The 21,002-nt window shown below is 45.4% G+C and overlaps 1 protein-coding gene across 16 annotated transcripts in view; it reads right to left on the bottom strand.

The window, feature by feature from the left end:
• Nucleotides 1-21,002, bottom strand: part of EHBP1 (EH domain binding protein 1) — a 195,532-nt gene that overhangs the window by 164,870 nt on the left and 9,660 nt on the right. For 15 of the 16 annotated variants that reach the window (XM_015278098.4, XM_046939158.1, XM_046939161.1 and 12 more), the window contains exon 3: nucleotides 5,389-5,446. In XM_015278098.4, coding sequence (XP_015133584.2) covers nucleotides 5,389-5,446 — 58 coding nt within the window. Of the gene's footprint in view, nucleotides 1-5,388; nucleotides 5,447-8,245; nucleotides 8,290-21,002 lie in introns of those variants that run through there. The other variant, XM_040698582.1, reaches the window with a different exon arrangement.

The raw sequence follows: 21,002 nt of genomic DNA, 5'->3' as shown, positions 1-21,002 counted from the left end.
TTGAATTTCCAGGAGAAAAACAACTGCTCCTTTTTTCTGCCAGGGAAAACAAGAGGAAAAGACATAGCGTGAGGGCTAGTTTAAATAAGGAAACAGGAGCTACAGGAGGGGTTGCTGAAATGCCCTATAAATAGACTTGGACCGTAACCGATCGTCCAGCCTACTGCATTGCTTGGCACAAAGCAGAGGCCTGCTGAGGAGTAAAGCTGCTTAAGACAGCATCTGGGGGTGACCCTACAGACTCCCACGGGCATTTCAGGCTACCCAGTTCTTTCTCCATTTTTTTTTTCCTCTAAAATGATGACAGTCACAATCTGGACAGCTTACTTTTCTCTCTACACATCTGTGATGCTGGGAACATCTCAACTGTTCTGCTCTGGTTGAACTGGGAAGACAAATGAGGCACTTCTGTGGTTTGGGTCTCTGTTTCCAGCTAGAGGAGAACCTTTAAAAAGAGACTGAATTGAGCAGGTTTCAGGGCCAGATGATGAAGATGGCCAGCGTTCCTCTAGCACACCTTCCCATGAACACCTTCAATGCACCAGCACACACCTGTTACAAATGTTATTATGCAACTGTGTATTACTGCTAAAAGCTACAGAACAACTGCTAAGCTCAGAAAAAGAGCAATAGCTAGTCTGTAGAAAACAAGTTTGCTAGCACCAGGCTTGCTGTTCAAGCTTCATGTGACTCACACACATCCATGAACACATGATTCATGTTCTCTTTCCTCAGACCTTGCCTTATTTGCTACCCATGGCAGAGGATGCTCAGCTAGTTAAGAAGCAGTGCTTTCATCTCCCCTTCATGGAGTTTCAGGCCTCATATCTATATAAAACTGAGCTCAGAGTTATTTTTCCTCGTGGTTTTCTGGGACATCTATCCCTTTCAGCCACTGCACCTCCAAACATCACCAAATTTTAACTTTATGGAGTCCCTGGAGAACAGGAGGGTATTTTAGTCTCCAATTTACAAGCAGAGATAAAATAGCCAGTTCCCACTGGTTTTGCACATTCTTAAATCAGCTAGGACCGTACTTCATGACGATTAAACATGAAACTATCTTGTCTTTTGTTTTCCAACACCTAGACTTCTTTTACTTCAGCTGCAATGATGGCTGCTCAGCACTGCTGCAAGTCAGTCACTATGCCCTAGACACCCACTAAATGGAAAAGTGCATCAAATCTAGCTTCAGCGTTTTGCCTAGCCTCAGCCAAGACTTGGTAGATGATTGTGTTGATGTGACAAAACAGGATTCCTCAAGGCAGCATTTTACCACATCACGGTGAGGCAGCCTTTTTTGTTCGTTTCCTACACCTCCTTCAACAAACACCCCCAACTTCCTTACCAAATAAGCGGTTTCACTCACTGCTCAATGTCTGTGTTCTCTCTAACTATTCTCAGCTTAATGAGGAGGCAATGCTGTAGAAAACAATTTGCAGTCGCCTTATTAAAGGGTACATCACGTGCCTAAAAGACTACGTGCCAACTGTAAGAATGACTCATGCTAATTCTGAGTGCTTGCATTTGCAACCCTACACGACTCCCCTAATTTACTGGTAAACACAAAGGCTCAGGAGTGCCATTACGAAACTGCACTGGTGGCAGGCAGTCACCAGCATGCTGGAGCCACAGAGGGCCTTTATAACACCAGTCAGTAAAAGAGCTCAGAGTAAGGGCTGGCGCTTGGCAATGAAGGAGCCAGGAAAGGCAACATATGGCCAAGGATAGCAAAACAGGTGGTCCCACTGTTGCTTTATTGATGGCATATCCTCAGAAAACTGGGTGGGCAGCTCTTGTGGACAAGGGATCCTTTCTATTCCCTACATACAGATCCCTTTTACTCCCTGACCCTCTGCTTCTCCTGGCTCTGCTCTCGCTGTTAAAGTCCCCTCCCTGTTCACAGCGTTGCTCCTTCTCTTCGTGGACAGCTTTTGAGAAGTGCTGAAATCACAGGAAAGGCGCTTTCTTTCCACTTTGATCAAAAAGTATCTTTGAAGACTAATTCTGCAGGCTCTCAAGAAGCAAGCGCAAATTTGATCCTTCAGAAGTGTGTAATAGAAGCGTAAGTCTGCACGCGTTCACAGGAATAGCAGAAAGTACCTCCTTGACATCACGGCAACAACTCTTTTCAAATTGAAATTTCTTGGTTCAAAGCCTGGAAATTCAAGAGCATCTTAATGAAATAAAGGTAAACATATTTACAACGCGTTTTTCCTTGTTCGACACCAGAACAAAGACTTTCCTTCCTTCAGAATCCAGCAAAGGCCCACCAAGATGATGAGGGGACAAGAACAACCCTCAGAAGAGGAGAGACTTAGCAGTCCCAGCTCAGCCTACAAAAGGGGATGCTCAATGGGTTCTCATCAATATGTGCTCAAAATCTCTGAAGCAAGGCTGTGAAGAAGTCAGAGCCAGGCTCTGTTCGATGGCACCCAGTGGGAGCATAAGAACACGCTCTGGACCACAGCAGGCTCCTCCTGACCACCAGGCAGCACTTCTGTGCAGTGTGGGTGATGAAGCACCGGCACAGAGACCCAAAGGCAGTGGGGTGTCATCTTTGGAGATCTTCAGCAGTCACCTGGACACAGCCCTGCACATCCTGCTCCGGATGGCCCTGCTATTGGACAAGGTGATCTGCAGAAGTACCTTCTAACCTTGGGCATTCTGCAAGTCAGTGATTGATCTGTTACAAATATCCTTCATTATCTCTAGCTATACCAAAAGGTCACACAATAAGTCTCTACAGCATCTTTACTGTAAAACCTCATTCCTTTCCACCTCCTTCTCAAAGAAGCTTAAAAGCAGAACATTATTAATGCTTGGTACTCTTTGAGCCCAAGGTCTGTCAAAAACAAAGTAAGAGGAAATACTCATTTGATTTGCTTCCAAGAAGGTAATTAGATGAAATAAATGTGTTGAATAAAGTATTTTACTGGCAGGATGACCAAGAGATCAAGAACATTTATCGATCTGAAGTCTTGGACCCAAGCAGCTCAGACTGTATCAACCACCTACGCTTTAGAATTAACCCTACCCTGTTAAGGCCTCAGTGCCACTCAACCTCTTCTAAAGTACCTTTGTGGGCTATAACTAGGCAGGAACTAATGAGTTAGAGAGAGACTCCAAGTCCCAGGCAAATGTGCCAGTTTACCCAAGAAGTGCATCTGCTTGTGGTTAGGAAGAGAATGGACACATGCAAAAGTACATGACTATTTTTTACAACTTTATGTTCCAGCTGAAATAACCTCAGCCCAAAAGCTGAGCTAGCGTCAGGAAACCTCAGTTCAGTGAAATGCTGCTGTTGGAGCCTACACTATCATGTCTGTAACAGCACAGGCAAAAGCCCACCCCCTTACAAAGCCCCAGTGGATTTTATTAGACCTTCTGTTTCTGAGCACCTCCTAAATCTCAGCAAACCAAACGCATGGACAGATATCCTGCTTTTCACTGAGCTTCTCAGCGCTGCAATGCTTGTGTAAATATTGCATTTTCTGTTCTGCATTACCTTTTCTCTCTCTGTACTGTAGAAACTATGGGAAACAAGCAGAAAAGCTACAATGGACATTAACATCAGAAGTTACTACCTAGATATACATCATGCTGTTATTTCAGTGTAACCTGAGCTACTTCATCCTTCAATGAAAGGCAGACAGTGGGACTAGCTTTGCTCAAGAACAAGAACGGCTACCTTGGAAAAGGTGCCAGACTAAGTTCACACCTTTGTGTTTACTCACCATGTAATACCTTTGGGTTTTCATACTCTAAAGCAGAAGTTAGGATGCATGCACTGGAATAGGCATTTGGTTGTACAGTCATTTTCAGTCAGTAATACGGTGTTAGAAAACAAACCTTAAAACAGTTTAGACTTCCAGTTAAAGGACAGGACAAAACATAGCAAAAACACATGACAACCAGAAAAAGAAAGAAATGTCTCCTAAGCAGAGTAGGAAACCATATATCGTGTTGGCTAAACATTTAGATTCTTCAGTGAATATTTCAAGATGCATTCTGTGTTACAGGTGTCCGCTCTCCACTGTCCCAGAGTTCTTGGGAACATCATTGAGTTACACACACATGAGCTTCAACAATCTCTGTTTAACAGAAATATTAAGGAATTGTTCCCAGATTTCCTCTTCTGGACAAGATGACGTGCCACAGGCCTGACCAGGGTGAAAGGCAACAGCTATGGGCAGACTGGAGGGAAGAGACCAGCACACAGCCCTTCTTTCCCCTGCACGCCTGCTTGGAGTTGGGACTCATCATTCCCCCAGCTCATTCAAGCTTTTCCCCCTCTCACTTAGAAATATTTGGGCAGATGGAGGACAGCCCCGCTCCAGAGGACACAAGTCGACAAAATAAGTCCTCCAGCATGAACAATGTTTTGCATTGCCTTTGCTTGCTTGCTGTATACATGCAATAGGTTCCCCACCTTCCCATGCACCACAACTGACAGCTAGGACTAAGAGAGGATTTCACTTCTATTAGTTGATAATACTACACAAGACAAGGCCACGTGAGACACTGCAGAGGTTTAGAAATCTCTGCTGTTTGTTTCAATCAAGGTGCAAGTGTGGGACATTTGTCTGTAGCTTAATTTTCTACAGAAACAGAGCCACAAAAACAGATTGTCCATCTCGTCTTCCCCTTCTCCTCAGGCCCAAAGGAGACTCCAGGCAGGATATCTGCATCTCACCACCAGAGCAGTCAAATGCAGCAGTCTACACAAACTAAGCACCTTTCAACAGAGACAGTACTCCAGTAACACATTCACATTCATTACTGCAGGAAGAAAACTAAAGTTCAAAGAACTGAGAGCTACTCTGCTTGTAGAATGCTACACACACAAAAAACAGCTCAGTGCAAGACAAACTTGATGTCATTAGCGTTAAACACAAATTCACAGACTTCCTCAGTGTTTGTAGGAGTTCCATGTTAAAATTTAATTTGAAGTTACCATATAGGGCTGAAAGAGACTGCTCGTATTCTTTTTGTCTTGCAGGACTTTCTATCTGTAAAATAGTCTCTTATTCACATTTCATCTCTTGCCGGGCTGTGAAATTCTTTATATTTTTTAATTATCTTTAAGACACTTCTAGTAGCGAAACATTCTTTTTAATTTAGTCTAGCAATTAATAACTGAAATTGAACTGATGTGATGCACTCATGCTAAACAAATAACTCGAGCAGAAATCAGAGTTAAGTGTTTCCATAAATCAGTGCTGACATCAACAGCAGCTTATACTGAACCTTACAGCTATACTGATTTAGAAGAAAATGAAATTATTCCTCATTTATTCTGCTGCTCCCCACACTCAAGAGACAAGTCCCTCAAACAGCTGACTCTGCTTGCCACCAGAGTGGGAACTTAGTGAGCAATCAACTAACCTTAGAAGATTTTCTTCGGCTTCTCCTTGTCCAAACCACCACTAGTTTATCTGGCTGCCTGTTGAGGAAAAGGAAATACAGCTTGAATTACAACGAAATCAATATGAAAACAGTTTATATTAAAGCTCTTGCAATACATAATGTATCCTCTAAGAACGCCATTATCTCTTCAAAATAGCTTCTCTAAAAGCACTCTCAGAATCAATGATTTAGCAGGAAAATTAGCATTGTGTTTACAGAAAGAGGCTGTCCTCCAGTCAGCACACTCACGCTCCATCCTTCTCCTCTCCTTGCCTGCAGGCATCTCTCCACAGGGCAGAGAACAGGATACAGCCCACTATTCACTTCTGCCAATGTAGCCTCTTCAAAGACACCCTTGAAACAATCCCGTACTCAAAATACATATCAAGGCAAACTCTATCTTGAATTGCTATGCAGATAGACTGAAAAGGCTCTGCTAAGTAGCAATGCCAACATCTCACTTTTTTCATCCTCAAAGGATATTTTTCCTAATTGAATACTCAAACATCAAGAGAATGAAGTACTGCATCACGTAGTGAAATCTCCTTGGATGACCACAGACAGATAAATCAGAGCTTCCTCAACTTCAGCTTCAAATAATAAGTATGCTGAAGCCCAGCATGGCTTTCCAAGCCACTGTTTTATCTCATACTCGCAGTGAGTGGGTAGAAACTCAATAGAGGGCACTTCCAGAACACAATTCTCTCTTTAGACTTAATAGTTAGTTCTTAGTTAATAGTTAGAGTCACATCAGTTCTTCCTTATTAGTTCTACAATCGTCCCCAAGTGACTTTTGATGCGGACCTAACTGCCAGCCTCATTTGTATTTTTCTGACCCATGATTTGCTTCCCACCCTGTTACTGCACTTTTGGCCCCACTCCCAGACCCACGACCCCTCTTCCGGAGGCTCCTGACCCTCTGCTCCTCGTTGTTTCCTGCCTGATGACACAACTTCCATCAGCAGACCTGACTCTGCCAGCAATTTCCAACAGAGTTCAGATCTCCGTGTAAAAGCTCCAGGGCTGGGACTCTGCTTACTACTACAATTCTGGAGACACTGTGCTGTAAGAATTCTGCATCCCTAAAGCCAACAGCAAAGTGTGTTTCCTGTTCAGAAATCACAGTTAGGTGAGGGAAATATACTAGAGAAAAAAGGAAGATTTAGTGAATGCTTTGAGCATATCCTAAGAGGAATCTAAATAGCATCCACACAAGTGCTCAGAATCGCAGAGAGACTCCATAACCCACTCTTCTAATGAACAGCTAACTGCTTTGACAGGCTGAGAGCTCATATGAAGCACTGCTGAAGTGCTGGCTACCCTATTACATACTTTCACATTGAGCTGTTCATCACTTCTACATGCTGCAATAGAGCTAATAGATCACTTACAATTTACATTTAAATAGCGCCAGAACTAAAGTTATCCTGGAAGAAAAAGAAAACAGATAAAGGCCAGGTGTTATGCATGACATAAGGACACTGGATCCTATTTGCTATTCTTATGGCCTCCTTTAACACCTCTCTTCACTTCAAGCCTGGGAGAAACGTACAGTGAAATAATCTACTCCATTTTATATTCTATAATTTCACTCTTACAGCTTCTTTAGGACTGTTTGTTGGCCCTGTTGGGGCTCCTGCCATAAAACGCTGCTTGGCAATGAGCTCAAGCTGTTATACTTTGACAGCTGCCCATTCACCTGGTGTGTCTGGCATGTCAGGTTCTCACCTGCTTGCATGCAGCCCCAGCAGCTGTGCTTGCAGAAAAAGAAATACCCCCAAGCGACTGCCTCTAAGCAAATCCACCCAGGTGTCTGCTCTCCCTCTTGTCTCAAGGGAGACAGTGCTCAGCAGCACTGTTTCCCTCACAGCACAGCCCTGGCACACTTGCAGTGCCCTGGCATGCTCAGGTGTATGTCAGCACTGGCTACTAAGCGTGCACAAGGGACAGACATTCTTGATGCAGACTTTCCATACTCTCAGGATCTACTAATAGACTTCAAGAGCAAGTTTCCACAAGCTTTCATCAGAAGAACACAGGTAGAATTAACTGCCCAATTTAGCAGGAAAAAACAAACAAACAAAAAGACCTAACAGCCCATGACACCCAGCTAAGAGCAGCTCTAGTTTATGGGCACAGAAAGGTAAGAGCTGGGTAATGGAGAAAAGCTGCTCGGCCCTTTTCCATCATCCACCTGTCCCACAGCAAGCCCCTAACACAGGCAAGGTTTGATCTGGAGGACAGTCAGAGGGAAAAGGAAGAAGGGCTGTGCCAAAGCTGCCTGGGCAGCTTCTCAGGGTCCAAAAAATAAAAAACCAACAACAAAGGCAAAGGGTTGTTCCATACAAGCCCTGTAGAAGAGTGCTGTAGGCCACAAAAGCAGAGACATTACCGCTCCTTACAGGCACCGCCATTGGTACAGGCACCGCCATTGGTACAGGCACCAGCTCACCAGGGAGCTTTGGCCAACACCCAATTCTGCAGGTAGGAATCTGGGAATGAAGCTGAGGATGCTACCTAGGTCCTGTCCTTTCCTGCAGCTCCAGCTCAGATAATGGCAAGCCCCTTCTCCTCTGCCTGGTTTTATCCTGTACATCCTGGCATCACAAGTGATTTTTCTGCCAGCAGCACTGGATCACCTTCTAACACCAAACATGCCACAGAAAAAGTGATGCTGTGCAATGGCTTTAGGGGTGCCCACATCTGCAGCTGGAGGCCAGACAGGAGATGACCCAAACACATTTAAGCACAGAGAACCAGGCTGCCACACAAAGAGAGATGAGAGCAAGAGCAGCAGTGCAGGAACATGAGAGTTCAAGGCAGGACTGATCCACACCTGCACTCTTGCAGCACCAACACTTTCATGATGGGGTCCTCTAGAAAAGACACGTGGCTACGCCAAATGCCTCAAAAAGAAAATTAAAAAAAGAAGAAGAAGAAGAAGAGGCTGTATGTAGATGCACCACTCTTATTCTGCTGCAAAACTTAAGCGCTAAACAATTGGCAAGTGTTGATAAGCACCAGTGCAGGAATCCAAAAAAGATCTGGATATAAGACAACCAGAGATAGGCAGTAAAACACGGGCAGCCCTGTCCTGCTACGCCAGCACGTGCACCAGGCTGGTAACGGGCCTTACACTGTATCCGATTCTTCCAGATCATGTCAATCTGTGCCACGGCTTTGCTTCTTATGGGCTGTCAGAGCCAGCTGGTGCCACAGTGCAGCTCTGGGGTGGGAGCTGTTGCATACACACAGTTGACACCAGGATTGGATTTACTTCCCGATTCTGAAGGACTTCTTCTGCCGGGAATACAAAACAATACATACACCAAGGTGGAAAAGCAAGCTAGAGACTCCATTCACACAAGCTAGAGAAGATGGAGCCATGCTGATAGGAGAGCAGCAGCACCCCTCACTCCCCAAGGCCTTTTCTGCTGTGTATTCATTTTGTTAAGTACTGAGCACACCGCCCGGCTCAAAGTACCTGAGAAATCCACTTCCAGAGGTACTTTGCCAAAATAAAGAGAGGAGAGTAACCACAGCATGGAGACAGGAAAACTGGCCAGAAGGAATGGGGAAAGGAGGGAGGAGTAGAAAATATCCCGAAGGATGAGCTTCCCTGTTGAACATCACATGCTTAACCAAAATAAACACAGCCATTTTTCTTAAGCAGTTTCCCCCAAGAAAATCACAAATGCACCCAGTTAGGAGTATCTTCATGGGACTGCCTTACAAAAGAAGCCATGAATGACACTGTCATCCAGAATCTGTTCATTACTCTTCTGCGTCAATGCACCCACAACAGAAAAGGCCCAGCTCCTATCTTAAGAAGGAAATCTGCGCTGAAGGTTACTAGCAATGCCTCAGTGCTAGAAAATGGCCAAAACCAAATGATTCCCTTTGCTCATTTAAAAGCAGTTCAGTAATATTCGATTCTGCAGACGTCTCCCCTCCCTCACATCATAAACCTGGGCTGCTCATTAACCACCCGGACAAGCAAATAAAGCTCCTTCCAAAGGGGGCTGAAGATCGGATGCGGTATTTTTTCTCTAAGCATACCTTGTAAACTCAGCAATTGTTCCAAATACAAACCCCACTGTGTTGCAAGCTGAACAAATACCAACAGTCAGCTATAAAAAATAACATCTATATCCTGCACAAGCAGCATTTTTCTTTCCTTCAAGCCTGCTGGCTGGATGATAGTCCTTTACTGAGCTCCAGCACTTTTCTGTGTGCTTCACAGCACAAGACAGGATACTTATGGCAATATTTACTGTATTATCTACAAGCGATAAGTGAAAGTTACTCAGCAAAACAACAGAGAATGTTATGATTTCAAAGCACGTGGCTGAGGAAAGAGCTTTGTCATAGCCCTAAAATTAAGTAAATAGAAGGGATTAAACATGATAGACTAACACAACATCTATAACGTAGAAGCACGCCTGCTTTTCCTGCCAGGTGGAAGCTACAATTCTGCTATCTTCAATTCTCCCATTAAAACAACTGAGAAAAAAGTAAAAAGCAACACTAGGTCTACACTTCTCCATACCCACAACTATTTAACAAACTACTGAATACGTGGCACAGACTGGGAAGAACTATGCCATCAGACCCTCACCTTATATGCCACAAATTTTACTGAGTGCAGTGGTGGCTGAGCAAGAATCAAGGTCTCCTGGGATTCAGTTTGACCATTACAGGAAATATTTGGCACGGTATTTTGATTACAGAACTCTCCAAATACCATTTGTGAGAGAAGGACATAAAAGGTATTAGTCTGCTGTTAGCTTTGTTTCGCAAGTTTGTTTTCAGCAGAAACAGAAAACATTGGCCAGGAAAGATGCATATTTTTCCACCAAGCTTACGATTCGATTTTGATAGCAGAAAACTACAGAAGACTTACACTTAGTGTCTGGCATTGGAAAGAGTCACAGACTTGAGTTAGGGCTGCTGACACAGCTGGCAGGAGGGATTCCCAACAGCCCTTTGCTCAGAGAGCAGTAAAGCATACCAGTACTTGTTTGTAACAAGGTATCCTTACATTTAACAGCACCCAGGCATCCTTACATGCTTGTGATGCCCAAGTTACATTTCGGACCTACACAGACACACACACAGCCTGCGCTCTGGCATCCAATTGCTCGTGCTGGGTTTTGCTTTTGGGGTGGAGGGAGCTAGTTTTTCCTCTTACCATGTTTGATTAGAACGGCATTAATTATTACAAGCTGCTAGATCAGTCCTGTGAAGCAAGCATAAAAGAGTGTAATTAACAAGAGAAGCAGCAGCGTTGGCACAATAGCACGCAGATGCACCTATTGAAGGATAAAAATAATTACTTGAGCACTGAAGGCAAAGTACTGCTGAAGTTAAAGTACTTCTGATAAGACTTTGATTTTTTTTAGCCTTTGTCCTCTCTGCACTGTGCACAACCAGTACAACCAGCACAACGTGGGAAGCTTTCATTACAACCCCATCCTCCCGCCCCACCGGCACCGTTCTCTATCTGACTGTTGGAATGCTATCGAGGTTCTTTAATGGCCCCTAAAAAATAAATGCCATCAGTTCTGCGCTGCCATTAATTTGAGATGAACATTACTTTTTCCTCATTTTACAGTTAATTAATTTGGAAAGACCTCCTTGCAGTGCAGCCTTCTGTACTGGGTCCTATACCATGCTGTCTGCGTTAACATCAGACAAGGAACCCATCAAGCAACACCTTGCTGAGAGCTTTGTATTAAAGCTTCCTCCTTCAGCATTTCCTGTTGGTCACAATCAATGAAATTCCACAGCTCTGGCAAGTCCAGCCGAGTCACCACCAATGTTTAAAACAGACCTAGAGGTGCTGGGAAGAATGATGTCACACGTTGACACGTCTGCCAAATTAGCCGTGCTGCTGAGTGATGGCACAGCACTGACTGCAACAGAGAGTTGATAAGAAAATAAAGATGGCATGTGGATAAAGCTACTTGTAGGATGAAGCACATTGTTAGATGAAGCTCTGCATTTCAGGATAGTTTGGGGTTTTCTTTGCCAGTCTCCCTTAACCGTCATAGATTCTGCCTGCCTGCAATCAAAATGCATCTCTGTGCCGTCCAGGTATCACTCAGTGTGATCACACAAGATGCTGAGATGCAGCCGGCAGCAAAGTAAGCCCCAAGGGATGACACGCTCCCCCTGGAGCTGCTGCAGGAGGCCTGGGAGCGGCCCCAGGACCACCTATGCCAGCCTGCATCTGCAGCACCACTGCAGTCTCCCACCCCAGTGCAGCACTGCCTGCACTTCAAGCCTCTGAAAGAAGTCAAAGATTGCTCTTCCTTCACTGCCACCAGCTGACAGTCGTAGGGAGGCTGGGGAATTTCCAAAAAGCAGTCATTTGAACAGGCACAGCAAGGGCACACGGGCTGAGATCCCTCCACTTCTGCGTCTTCACTTTGGCATCCAACGCAGCACAACTCCTCCATTTCTTCCCACCAGAGGCCTCTGCGTAGTTTTTCAAAACACAAGCTGCTGAAAAACCTATCATCATTATGTTTAATACATATGCAGCTAAACTGACCAACTTCTACAAGACCTCTCCACCTCAGAATTATGCTTTTTGTAAGAAGCCGTAGTCCAACTTTGCTTGGTTAAAAAAGGAACAAAGTGAGACACTGTGATTATTTCAGAAGCGCAGTCAGAGCTATTGAATCCGCACAGCATCTATTTACAGGGCCAAACATGGAATGTGCAGCATGTAGGGTTGATGACTCGGTTTCCTTAAACCAAATACAAATGAAGTTTGCAGAACGAGCTGGATTAAACAAAGCCCAAGTTCTTCCATTATTCAGAACAAGCAACAAGGGCAGACTCAGCTTCATTTTTCAGGGAGTTATCACAGCAAAGGATCTTGAGCAAAACAAACTCAACACGACTACATAGGAAAATCTTTTCTTAAAGCTTTTCTCAATAGAATTTCAAGCTGCAGAATACCCAAAGAGATTTGTTGGATATTATTTCCTTTACCGCCCTGACTGCTTTAGGCAGACACGTAGCCTGGCAGCCTTACACCACGCATCCTACCATCCCAGAGCCCAGGAATGCCTCCTCCCAGTGCCCTGCAACAAAGCCCACCCAAAGCCTAAACCAGGTTCCCCAGCCACAGCAGGGCAGAGCATTACAGCACACAGCTCTCAAGCTCAGGCTCTGGGCACAGCTTGCTGGGGCTCAGGCCAGCAGGGCTGGGCAGACACACCTTATGCATTCAAAACAAGTGTGTTGCTTTAGAGTGCAAAGCTCACATGGCTCAGATCTCTCAGGTGCCTGATCTTACACAGTTGGGTTTTTTGTACTGTTTTGTGTGTGTTTTTTTTCTTTACATTATTTTTCAGAGTGCATATTCCTCTCCATTTTAACAGCAATGAATCCACAGATTAAAAACTTTCGGTTTCCAGTGGGTTGCTGCCCTGCCAAGTGGCACACGGTGTGAGCAGGCTCTGCACAAACCAGCCTGTGCAGCCTGTCTGCTCCCAACCTGTGACCAACTCGCTGCTCTGCTATGCTTGCCTGCGGAGCTGGGGCCTGGCAGCTGCCAAGCCAACAAACACACACCCATTCGGAGTCCAACTCATTTTCACCTCAGACATAACAGCGGGTTTGGAAGCTGGATTAACGAGGTGAAGCTCCAGGATCATCTCTCTGCCTCGAAAGCCAAGCACAGGCCTTCACACAGCCTCACCACCCCACACTCTGCTACACGGACACAAACGATCGATGGTGCCTGCCTCGCTCTTTGTAAATATCCGCGTTCACTGCAGGGTAAAACAATCGCATGTAGATTAGTAACAGGAAACAGGGAAACACAGTTTTAGCAAATTTAAGCGAGTAAACCAATTATTTGGAATCCCAATTCCAGCTCCCATTCTCAGTCAGCACACTGCCCTCGGAGAACCTCCAGGCACTACACAGCCTGCCCCTCAGCTCTGAGCCTGCTCCACCACCCACACACACCTCCTCACAAGCTGAAGACTGAACCTCCATGCGACAGCACGTGCGTTACTGCTGAGCTATTACATTTCATCCCTTCTGATTATAATATAAATAAACAAGACCAGGGTTTTCTTACTTGTTTTGCTTTTTAAGGCTACGTTTTGGATACAAAGCAACTTCTGTATTTTGAAGATGCAGCAAACGTGTGAACAACTTCTGAGAAGGCGGCAGGTGCAGAACGGCCCCAGCTTTCAGGGTTTGTCTAGGAGATAAAGTTCACATCACCTGCTTCAGGTGCACAGATGGTGGAACTATGATGCTCACACCGTCAACAGAGGAACGCTGATACCTACAAAGAGCAAATAAGCACTAAGGCACACAGCAGCCTTTCTCCTCAGCACTTGAAAGTTTGAGAAGCTTGAATATATACTTGAAGCTATAAAGGCAGTGCAACCTCTTAATTTACACCTTAAAGAAAAGTGTGTCGCAGGGCTGGTGGTGCAGCCCCAGCATGGAGCAAACCGGCAGGCAGCCCCACAGTGTGCGGTGTCCGGCCAGGGGCAACGTGGGGAGGCTGTGTGACATCGTGCTTGGCTGTCTGAACCATGATATTATCAAATCCTGAATTAATCTGTATCTATTCTGAGCTCATGCACAGTGAGCTCTCCAAATAAAGGCTCCTCATCTGTCATCAGCGTCCTTTTGCAAATTAATATCACAAAGAAAAAAATGGGGGGAAATGAAAATGTGGCCTGCTATGCTAGCTCCTTTCCTGTCTTTACCCAGCAGCTCTCAGCCACTGCCGTGACAGACAGAACCAGAGCTTTCTCCCAAGGAAGGAGGTGCTGCAAGATGCAACCTTGAGCTGCTCTTCCAGCTCTGACTCTGGCATCACTGGTGAAGCGGCCAACAGTCCTAAAGCCAGCTGCCCTCCACACAGTCCTGCTCCCAAGAAGGAACTCACCCCCTCCTGTCTCCACACCAGAGGCACCAGCCTGCCACATTCAGATGCAAAACTGGAGTTAAAGCACCGCAGCCACTCACCAGATGCTGATGCCCTCGGCAGCAGCCACAGCTTCAAAACGCCATGGAGAGACCTGGAACCTTGCCATTAAGCTGTGACTCCAAACAATGTCTCACATCTGTGCACTAGAACCCCGGAAGCCTCTATAAACCGCACACCAAGCTTAGTGACTCCTTCAAAAGGCAAAACATGAGAATAAGCCAACGTGATGCATTTTGCAGCTGTAAATTACACATGGACAGTGATCAAAACTAAAGCTATGATTCCCTGGCACATTAAAAAAAAAAAGAGTATTAATTACCAGTTACATTTTTGCATGTTGTTTCAGAGGAACAAGCGTAGGCCATTAGAAAGTGCCACCACCACTGCCCATGAGACACCCATTTCATGATGGCCACCCCAGGACTGCTCTGAGATGGCACAGCCAAAAGAGGAGAAATTACTTGGAAGGTAGATGCAGCTACGTAACTTGCAAAGACTACAAATTTAGAACAACTCCTGCTCAATCTGTCTAATTAAGTTGTCGTGTGGCTTCCAAGCTGCCTCCTGAAAGAGAAGTTCACACTTTGGATTACAGAAGTCCATCTCAAAAGCAACACCATTTACTTCTATTTATGCATCACTGGCTTCCTCATCTAGAACTGTACATCCAAAGTCTAAAAAACTATCTAATGTTTAGGGCCTGAAACTGACTGAGCCCGCCAGAAGCCCAACCAGCCCTGCAGCCACACAGTGCTACCAGAGCAGCACGCTCCATCACACTTGGCTTTTCAGAGTAGTTACCTATTAGCCAGCCTTGTTTCCTTGGAAAGCACACATTTAGCTACTAGTATCCAACAGGAGGACATCCCTCATGGCAACAGAGGTCCTTCGTGCCTTCAGAATCTTCTGCAATACAAATTGTAGCTTCCCTTTCCTTCTGTTCCTGATGGAGATGCAGTGACACCACCAGCACCGACTGCTCCCAGGCCCTGTGCTGAGGCCTCTGGGACCCATCACACACAAGCTTTGTGACCAGAGGCTGAGACACATTGGCACGTTGGCCACCACACTGACCTCTCCCTTCTTCCTGCGCTGTCACAGCAGGCACCACATACGTAAGAACCAAAAAAGCTCAAATCCCATGCCCAATTTTGTGCCAGCCCAATAGCTGCTCGGTAAGCTGACGGGTCTTTGCACAGGGCAGTTGTAATGTAACATCTGCAGCCACAGAAGAGACTCCTGGATGCTGTCCAGGCTTTTTATTAAGTGGATTAGATGTCTTGCAGGCTGGATTCTAGTCTTGTACCATTAAATGAGGCAAAGGGATAAAGAGACAGAGCCCCTCTATCCCATAGAGCACATGGCTTAAAAGATTAAATAATTTTGTCTCATCCTAGATTTCAATTTTATTCTAATTTAAAATTCTTTATCTGTAAACACAAATGTGTCTGGTGTGAAAAGCTGTTCTCCTTGGAAGCAGAAATGGGAACAGAAAGGGAAGGTAGGTTGGTTCCTGGAACAAAACACTCTTAATCTCACAAAGTGCTGCGAGGCATCCACCCCAAGTAAGAAACAAAGCCTCTCACACCCAATGAGACATCCAGCAAAAGGCAAAAAAAACCCCAGCAGTGCGGGATGTGGCACTAAACGAGGGCAAAAAGAAAAACTGTGATTTCCATATTTCAGAAGGGTATCACAGTAAGTGAAATGAAGACTAAGTTAATTTATTAAATCTCAACTTCGACTTTGGATGCATTTGCTTAATTAGGACCAAAGAAGCCTAGCAAATGAAGGCTTGTTCTATAAACTAACCATCAAGGGAACAGGAATCAATTTCTGTAGCCCAGCACTGCACACAGAGCACTGAGGGGGAAAAACAGTTATGTGCAGCGTCATCAACTCAGACAATAGCAATGTGTGGGCGCCCAAACCCCATGGATTCTGCAAAACAAGATTTTCCACATATTTCAGCATGCTGGATACAAAAATGTACTTTTACATCTTTAAAACAAGCAAGGCTTAAAAGCTGAAGCCTACAAAACCCTACCACGCTTGGTTCCAGAGCACTCAGCTTGGATACTGGCCCTCACCAGGTTGGCACCAGAGACAGAAGTGCAAGTCCCTGCTCCATCACAGGACACCTTCCAGAGGGCAGGCAGGCCTACAGGGGAAGGCTCGGGAACAGTAATGTTGCCTTGCAAACCTCTCGACTGCGTGCACTCAAACCACAGTTCAGCTTTATTATGCACTACAAGTCAGCTCTCCTCAACTTCTCCAGCTTCTGAGCACAGATAAGACCTTACACAGAACACTTATCTCAACTTGATCTGTTAATTTAACCTTGCCTCTTGGGCTCTGACAGATGCGCACAGACCTTGCTCACTCTTCCAGCTCACCACACAGCTGCTGCACAGCACTGACACCTTTCTGGTGGGTTTCCTTCCCCCGCTGTCCAGCAGCTCTCAGCAGAAGGCAGCCCAGACAAGGGCAGGGTCATGGCAAGGCGAGCAGAGCCACCTGAAATCCCAAGGGGCCCAGGGACAACTGCTGCCCCGCAGACCCCCTGAGCAGCAAGAGGGCAAAGGCAGCAGAGCCGCAGGACCACATCAGACACTACGGCTGAGACACAGTCTGAAAACAGATGCTGGTTCCCTCTTCTCCTCAGCATGGCTCTCACTTTCTTTCTTACCTCTCCCAAGAAATGGACAGGGACCACATGTACCCAGAGCTTCCAGATGGAGCACCCAAAGCAGAGAGGGAAAGCTTCAAGCAATCACTGACAAAACTTCCATAATGCAAAGACAACACATTGCAACCTTGGCTACGCGAATAACCCCATTTCTAGTGAACTAGGTGCCCACTTATACCTTCCAGCAAGGAAGTATTTGCTTTCTGTACAGCCCTTGTCCTGAAGAATCAGCCAGCACCAGCCTGACACCCATGGCTGGCTGCATGTGTGACAACCAGAGCCAGAATTTCTGCTCATCTTGACCCAACTCTGAGCGCTCCTTCTGGGTCAACCTAAAATATTTCAGATGTCGCATGTGCCATCTTCCCTCTCCTCACACTTAAGTTACAGGACAGATAGGCTGAAAAAACCAACAAGCAAAGTAATAGCAGCAAAAGCCCTGTGTAGTATTGGTGGTATTTTTTCAGGGTAGGAAATAAAGCTTTATTTTACCCCCAGCAATCACATTCCCTCTCCTACAAGCAGTAGTTTGGAGGACTGATGTTGTGGATGGGTTATGAAAGAAAGAGCTATCACCTGAAGTCCGAACAGGGAACAAATCACAGAAGAAATTCTGCAGTAACACACGAGGAAAGCAAAAATGGTGGTCAGTCATTCTAATCCAGTCTGTGTACGCACATACTGAAGTCACCAAGCTGAAGCTGAATATTCCCACAGCTCTGATGGGATCGCAGTAATGGTAAGCCCACATCCTGCACTGCGGCAGCTGCCTTGGTGGAGCTGCAACCGAGCTCCATCTCACCTGCTTTACACCCTGAAGTCTTCACAGAGCCTTACAGGTTCCTTTCCTTCATTAGTGCTTCAGTTTCTACACAAACACCTCTGTATTCTTGAAGCACTGTAGTTCGAACTGTCAGTCAGCCTGTCACAACAGTTTGCAAGTGGATCTGACACACTCACAGCATAGGTTCCCTGAATTCCTTGTGCTGCAGCCATCAGCATGTAGCCTTTCAAGTGCAATTACATGCTTCAGGCACCCATCGCTTCCACTGAGAGGCAGCCTGGTCCTTATGGTTATTGTTACTCTCTAATATATCACCGCTGCTGGATAAAACATGTTAGCAATGCCGACCCAGAGAGGATGTACTTGCCTGCCAGTACAAACTACTTCCTTCCCCCCATCCTGGCGTTTATCCATTACATACACTCTTCTCAGAATTCCAAGCCACCCAAAGGAAAACAGAGAGCAAACAAAGGGTGTTCCCCACGGCCAGGAGGTTACTGCAGGTCCTGCACCGCTAACGGCAGAGCTGTGGGGCCACAGAACCCTCGTGCAAAGAAATCCTCAGTGCTCAACAGCTATTTCTGCACAGCAAAATGCCCCGTCAGTTGCTTTGTGCCGGTACCACAGAACGGAACGCTGCTATCTCCTGGCCTTTAGCAGCAGACATAAATCCTACTTGTAAGTCATGGAGGATGTAAAGCTGTAGGACAGCTGACGGAAGATGATTTGTGCTCACAAATTAGTGAGCGATAGGAAAGATGACTTGTCTCCAGTTACACAGAGGCAGAAATAAAGCCTAGTGTGGAACGAGGATTTTCTGACCTGTGCTGCTTTCACCATTATACCACAGCCCCCATCAACATGAGAAGCAAAAAGGACTTTATCCCCGCCCCCCAAAATCCAAAATACCTGCATAGAAAAAGCTGCAAAGAATGTATCTAACCTGTTCTGAGCAAATGGGGGTGCTGAACTGACCGAGCTAGAATTATTTATCTAACAAACATAAATAACTACTACTTAGAGTAACCAAAAATCTACATAGCCTTGCAAACTCTTACTACTTTCAACAACACGATGCAGCTTTTGGCTACACGTGGGCAGAAAGTCAGTGAACAGTGTGCAGTTTCTTTGCTAACTTGCCTAGGGATAGAAAAAAAATACAACTCCCACAGCCGCATATATACAGAAGCAGCTGCCCAGGCTCAAATGAAGACATAAATCATGCTTTGACAATTAGCTCAACAAATTATAAATATTCTTACCTTCCTGTTGCTGTGCACAAATGCATTAAAGCATAAGAAAATGGAAGTATGGCTTTTGCATATGCTGTACTATTCCCTTTGCACATCAACCACCTGCGCAGTGGCATGTGCCACCTATATGGAAAACAGCTTGCACAGAGATCTGGTACAGGAGCAGAACACGGTGACAGAGAAGGATGTGCTGCTTTGAAGACACGTGGATCCGAAGGCCATATACACACTATGGTTTTATTTACAAAGTTAGAAATATTCCCGCAAACAGAAAATGCAATAGGAGAGCACCTTTCACGTGCATTCGGAGGGTTTGCTTTTGTGTTTTGTTTTTGTTAAATATCATACAGTGTTAATACCAGACTTTTCCTACCTGTGTCTTAAAGGTGGGGAATATTTCAATCACACTTTTTCACTCGCCATCGGAACATCTGAAATCTAAATTTCTTTTTTAACTGAACGATCGTTGCCATCGCTGTCCCTCAAAAAAGGGGAGCCTGTAATTAGCATGGGTCAAGAGAAGCTGAAACCTCTCTTTTAGAAGAGGTGCTGAAAGAGTTGTGACTCTTATGAATTATTAAAGAGAAACATGAAGACCCATGTTTGAGCAAAGCCTCATTTCATTCACAGTTGGGCCATTGGTGACACCAGAGCATGTCTCTAGATTAAGTACTGTTACGTTCTGTGCTGCTCTCTCCTGCCTAAAGGAAGAGTAGGCGCTGCTTGACATTGACTGCAAAGCCATGGTGAAGCTGTGGAGCTGCTGCACAGATACTCAAGATTTCGCCTATATATGTGTATGACTTGCTCAGCAAAATCAGGTCTGAAAGCTCAACAAGACAAAAAATCTGGTTTTAAAGTGGAACATCCCAAGGACTCTGCAAACCTCTGCGTAACAACACACAGAGTGATGGCAGTTGAATGGAACTGAACCCAAAAGAAGGATGAAGTCCTGGGCTGTGCATTGTGATATGAGATACTTCAGTGATTTAGCAGTACCTCATCTGCCAGCAGTACAGCACGGGGCTGTAAAGCAAAGGGAGATTTGTAGCCCTGCTATACCTGTGTGCGCAGCAGGGCTGGGAGCCTCCCAGAATACACACGGCTGGACTGGATTTGTCCCTTAGCAGCTGCCACCCCTATTCATTGTCAGCATCCAGCCTTTCCTTCCACTTGAGAAAGCTCAGTACCATACACCTGATTTCAAGTAGGCACACCGCATGTTGAGCTATAGATCTGCATATACTACACTCAGAGACAGACTCCTCTGTCACGTGTTACCAGCTTCCAGAAAGATCTTCCTCTACTTATAACTTGTTTTGCTGTTTGAGATGTTCAACATAAAAGGCAGCTAAGACCCCAGCAATGAAACACATACTAACCAAAGAGATGATGCTGGCAGAAACGCAAGAAGGCTCCACGGCTTTGCTGCAAATTATTTTTGCTGCACACATGGGCTCCTTCTATTTAGGTCACTGTTTTTGCATCGCCAAACCAGAAGATTTGCCTTGTCTATCCCATACCCCGCACACACAGACCAGAAGACACTCACACCGGCAGACAAGCCTTACATTCTGCTCCTTACTGCTCTGCCTGCCCACCAGCTCAGCTCACAGCTCATTCTTTTCATTGCTGAGGAACGCTGCAACAAGTAAATATGCCATGTAAAAAAAACAGCAATGCCAGCCATTTCTGAAGGCAACAAACAAGGAAACACGACCTCTTACAGAAAACCTATGGCAAACCTGAGCAAGCCTTCTCTGTGCCCACCTATTTCCCCAGCAAGAAAGGAGGAGGAGGGCAGAAAGCCCCTTCTGTGACAATAACAAGCAGCAGCTTTCTCCTCTGGGCCCTAACAGGACTCTGTCAATGATAAAAGATATGGACAGCCCTCAC

The sequence above is a fragment of the Gallus gallus genome, chromosome 3 (assembly GCF_016699485.2).
Source record: "Gallus gallus isolate bGalGal1 chromosome 3, bGalGal1.mat.broiler.GRCg7b, whole genome shotgun sequence".
Lineage (NCBI taxonomy): Eukaryota > Metazoa > Chordata > Aves > Galliformes > Phasianidae > Gallus > Gallus gallus.
Note: the sequence above shows the minus strand (reverse complement) of the source record. Positions and strands in the feature narration are given on the sequence as shown.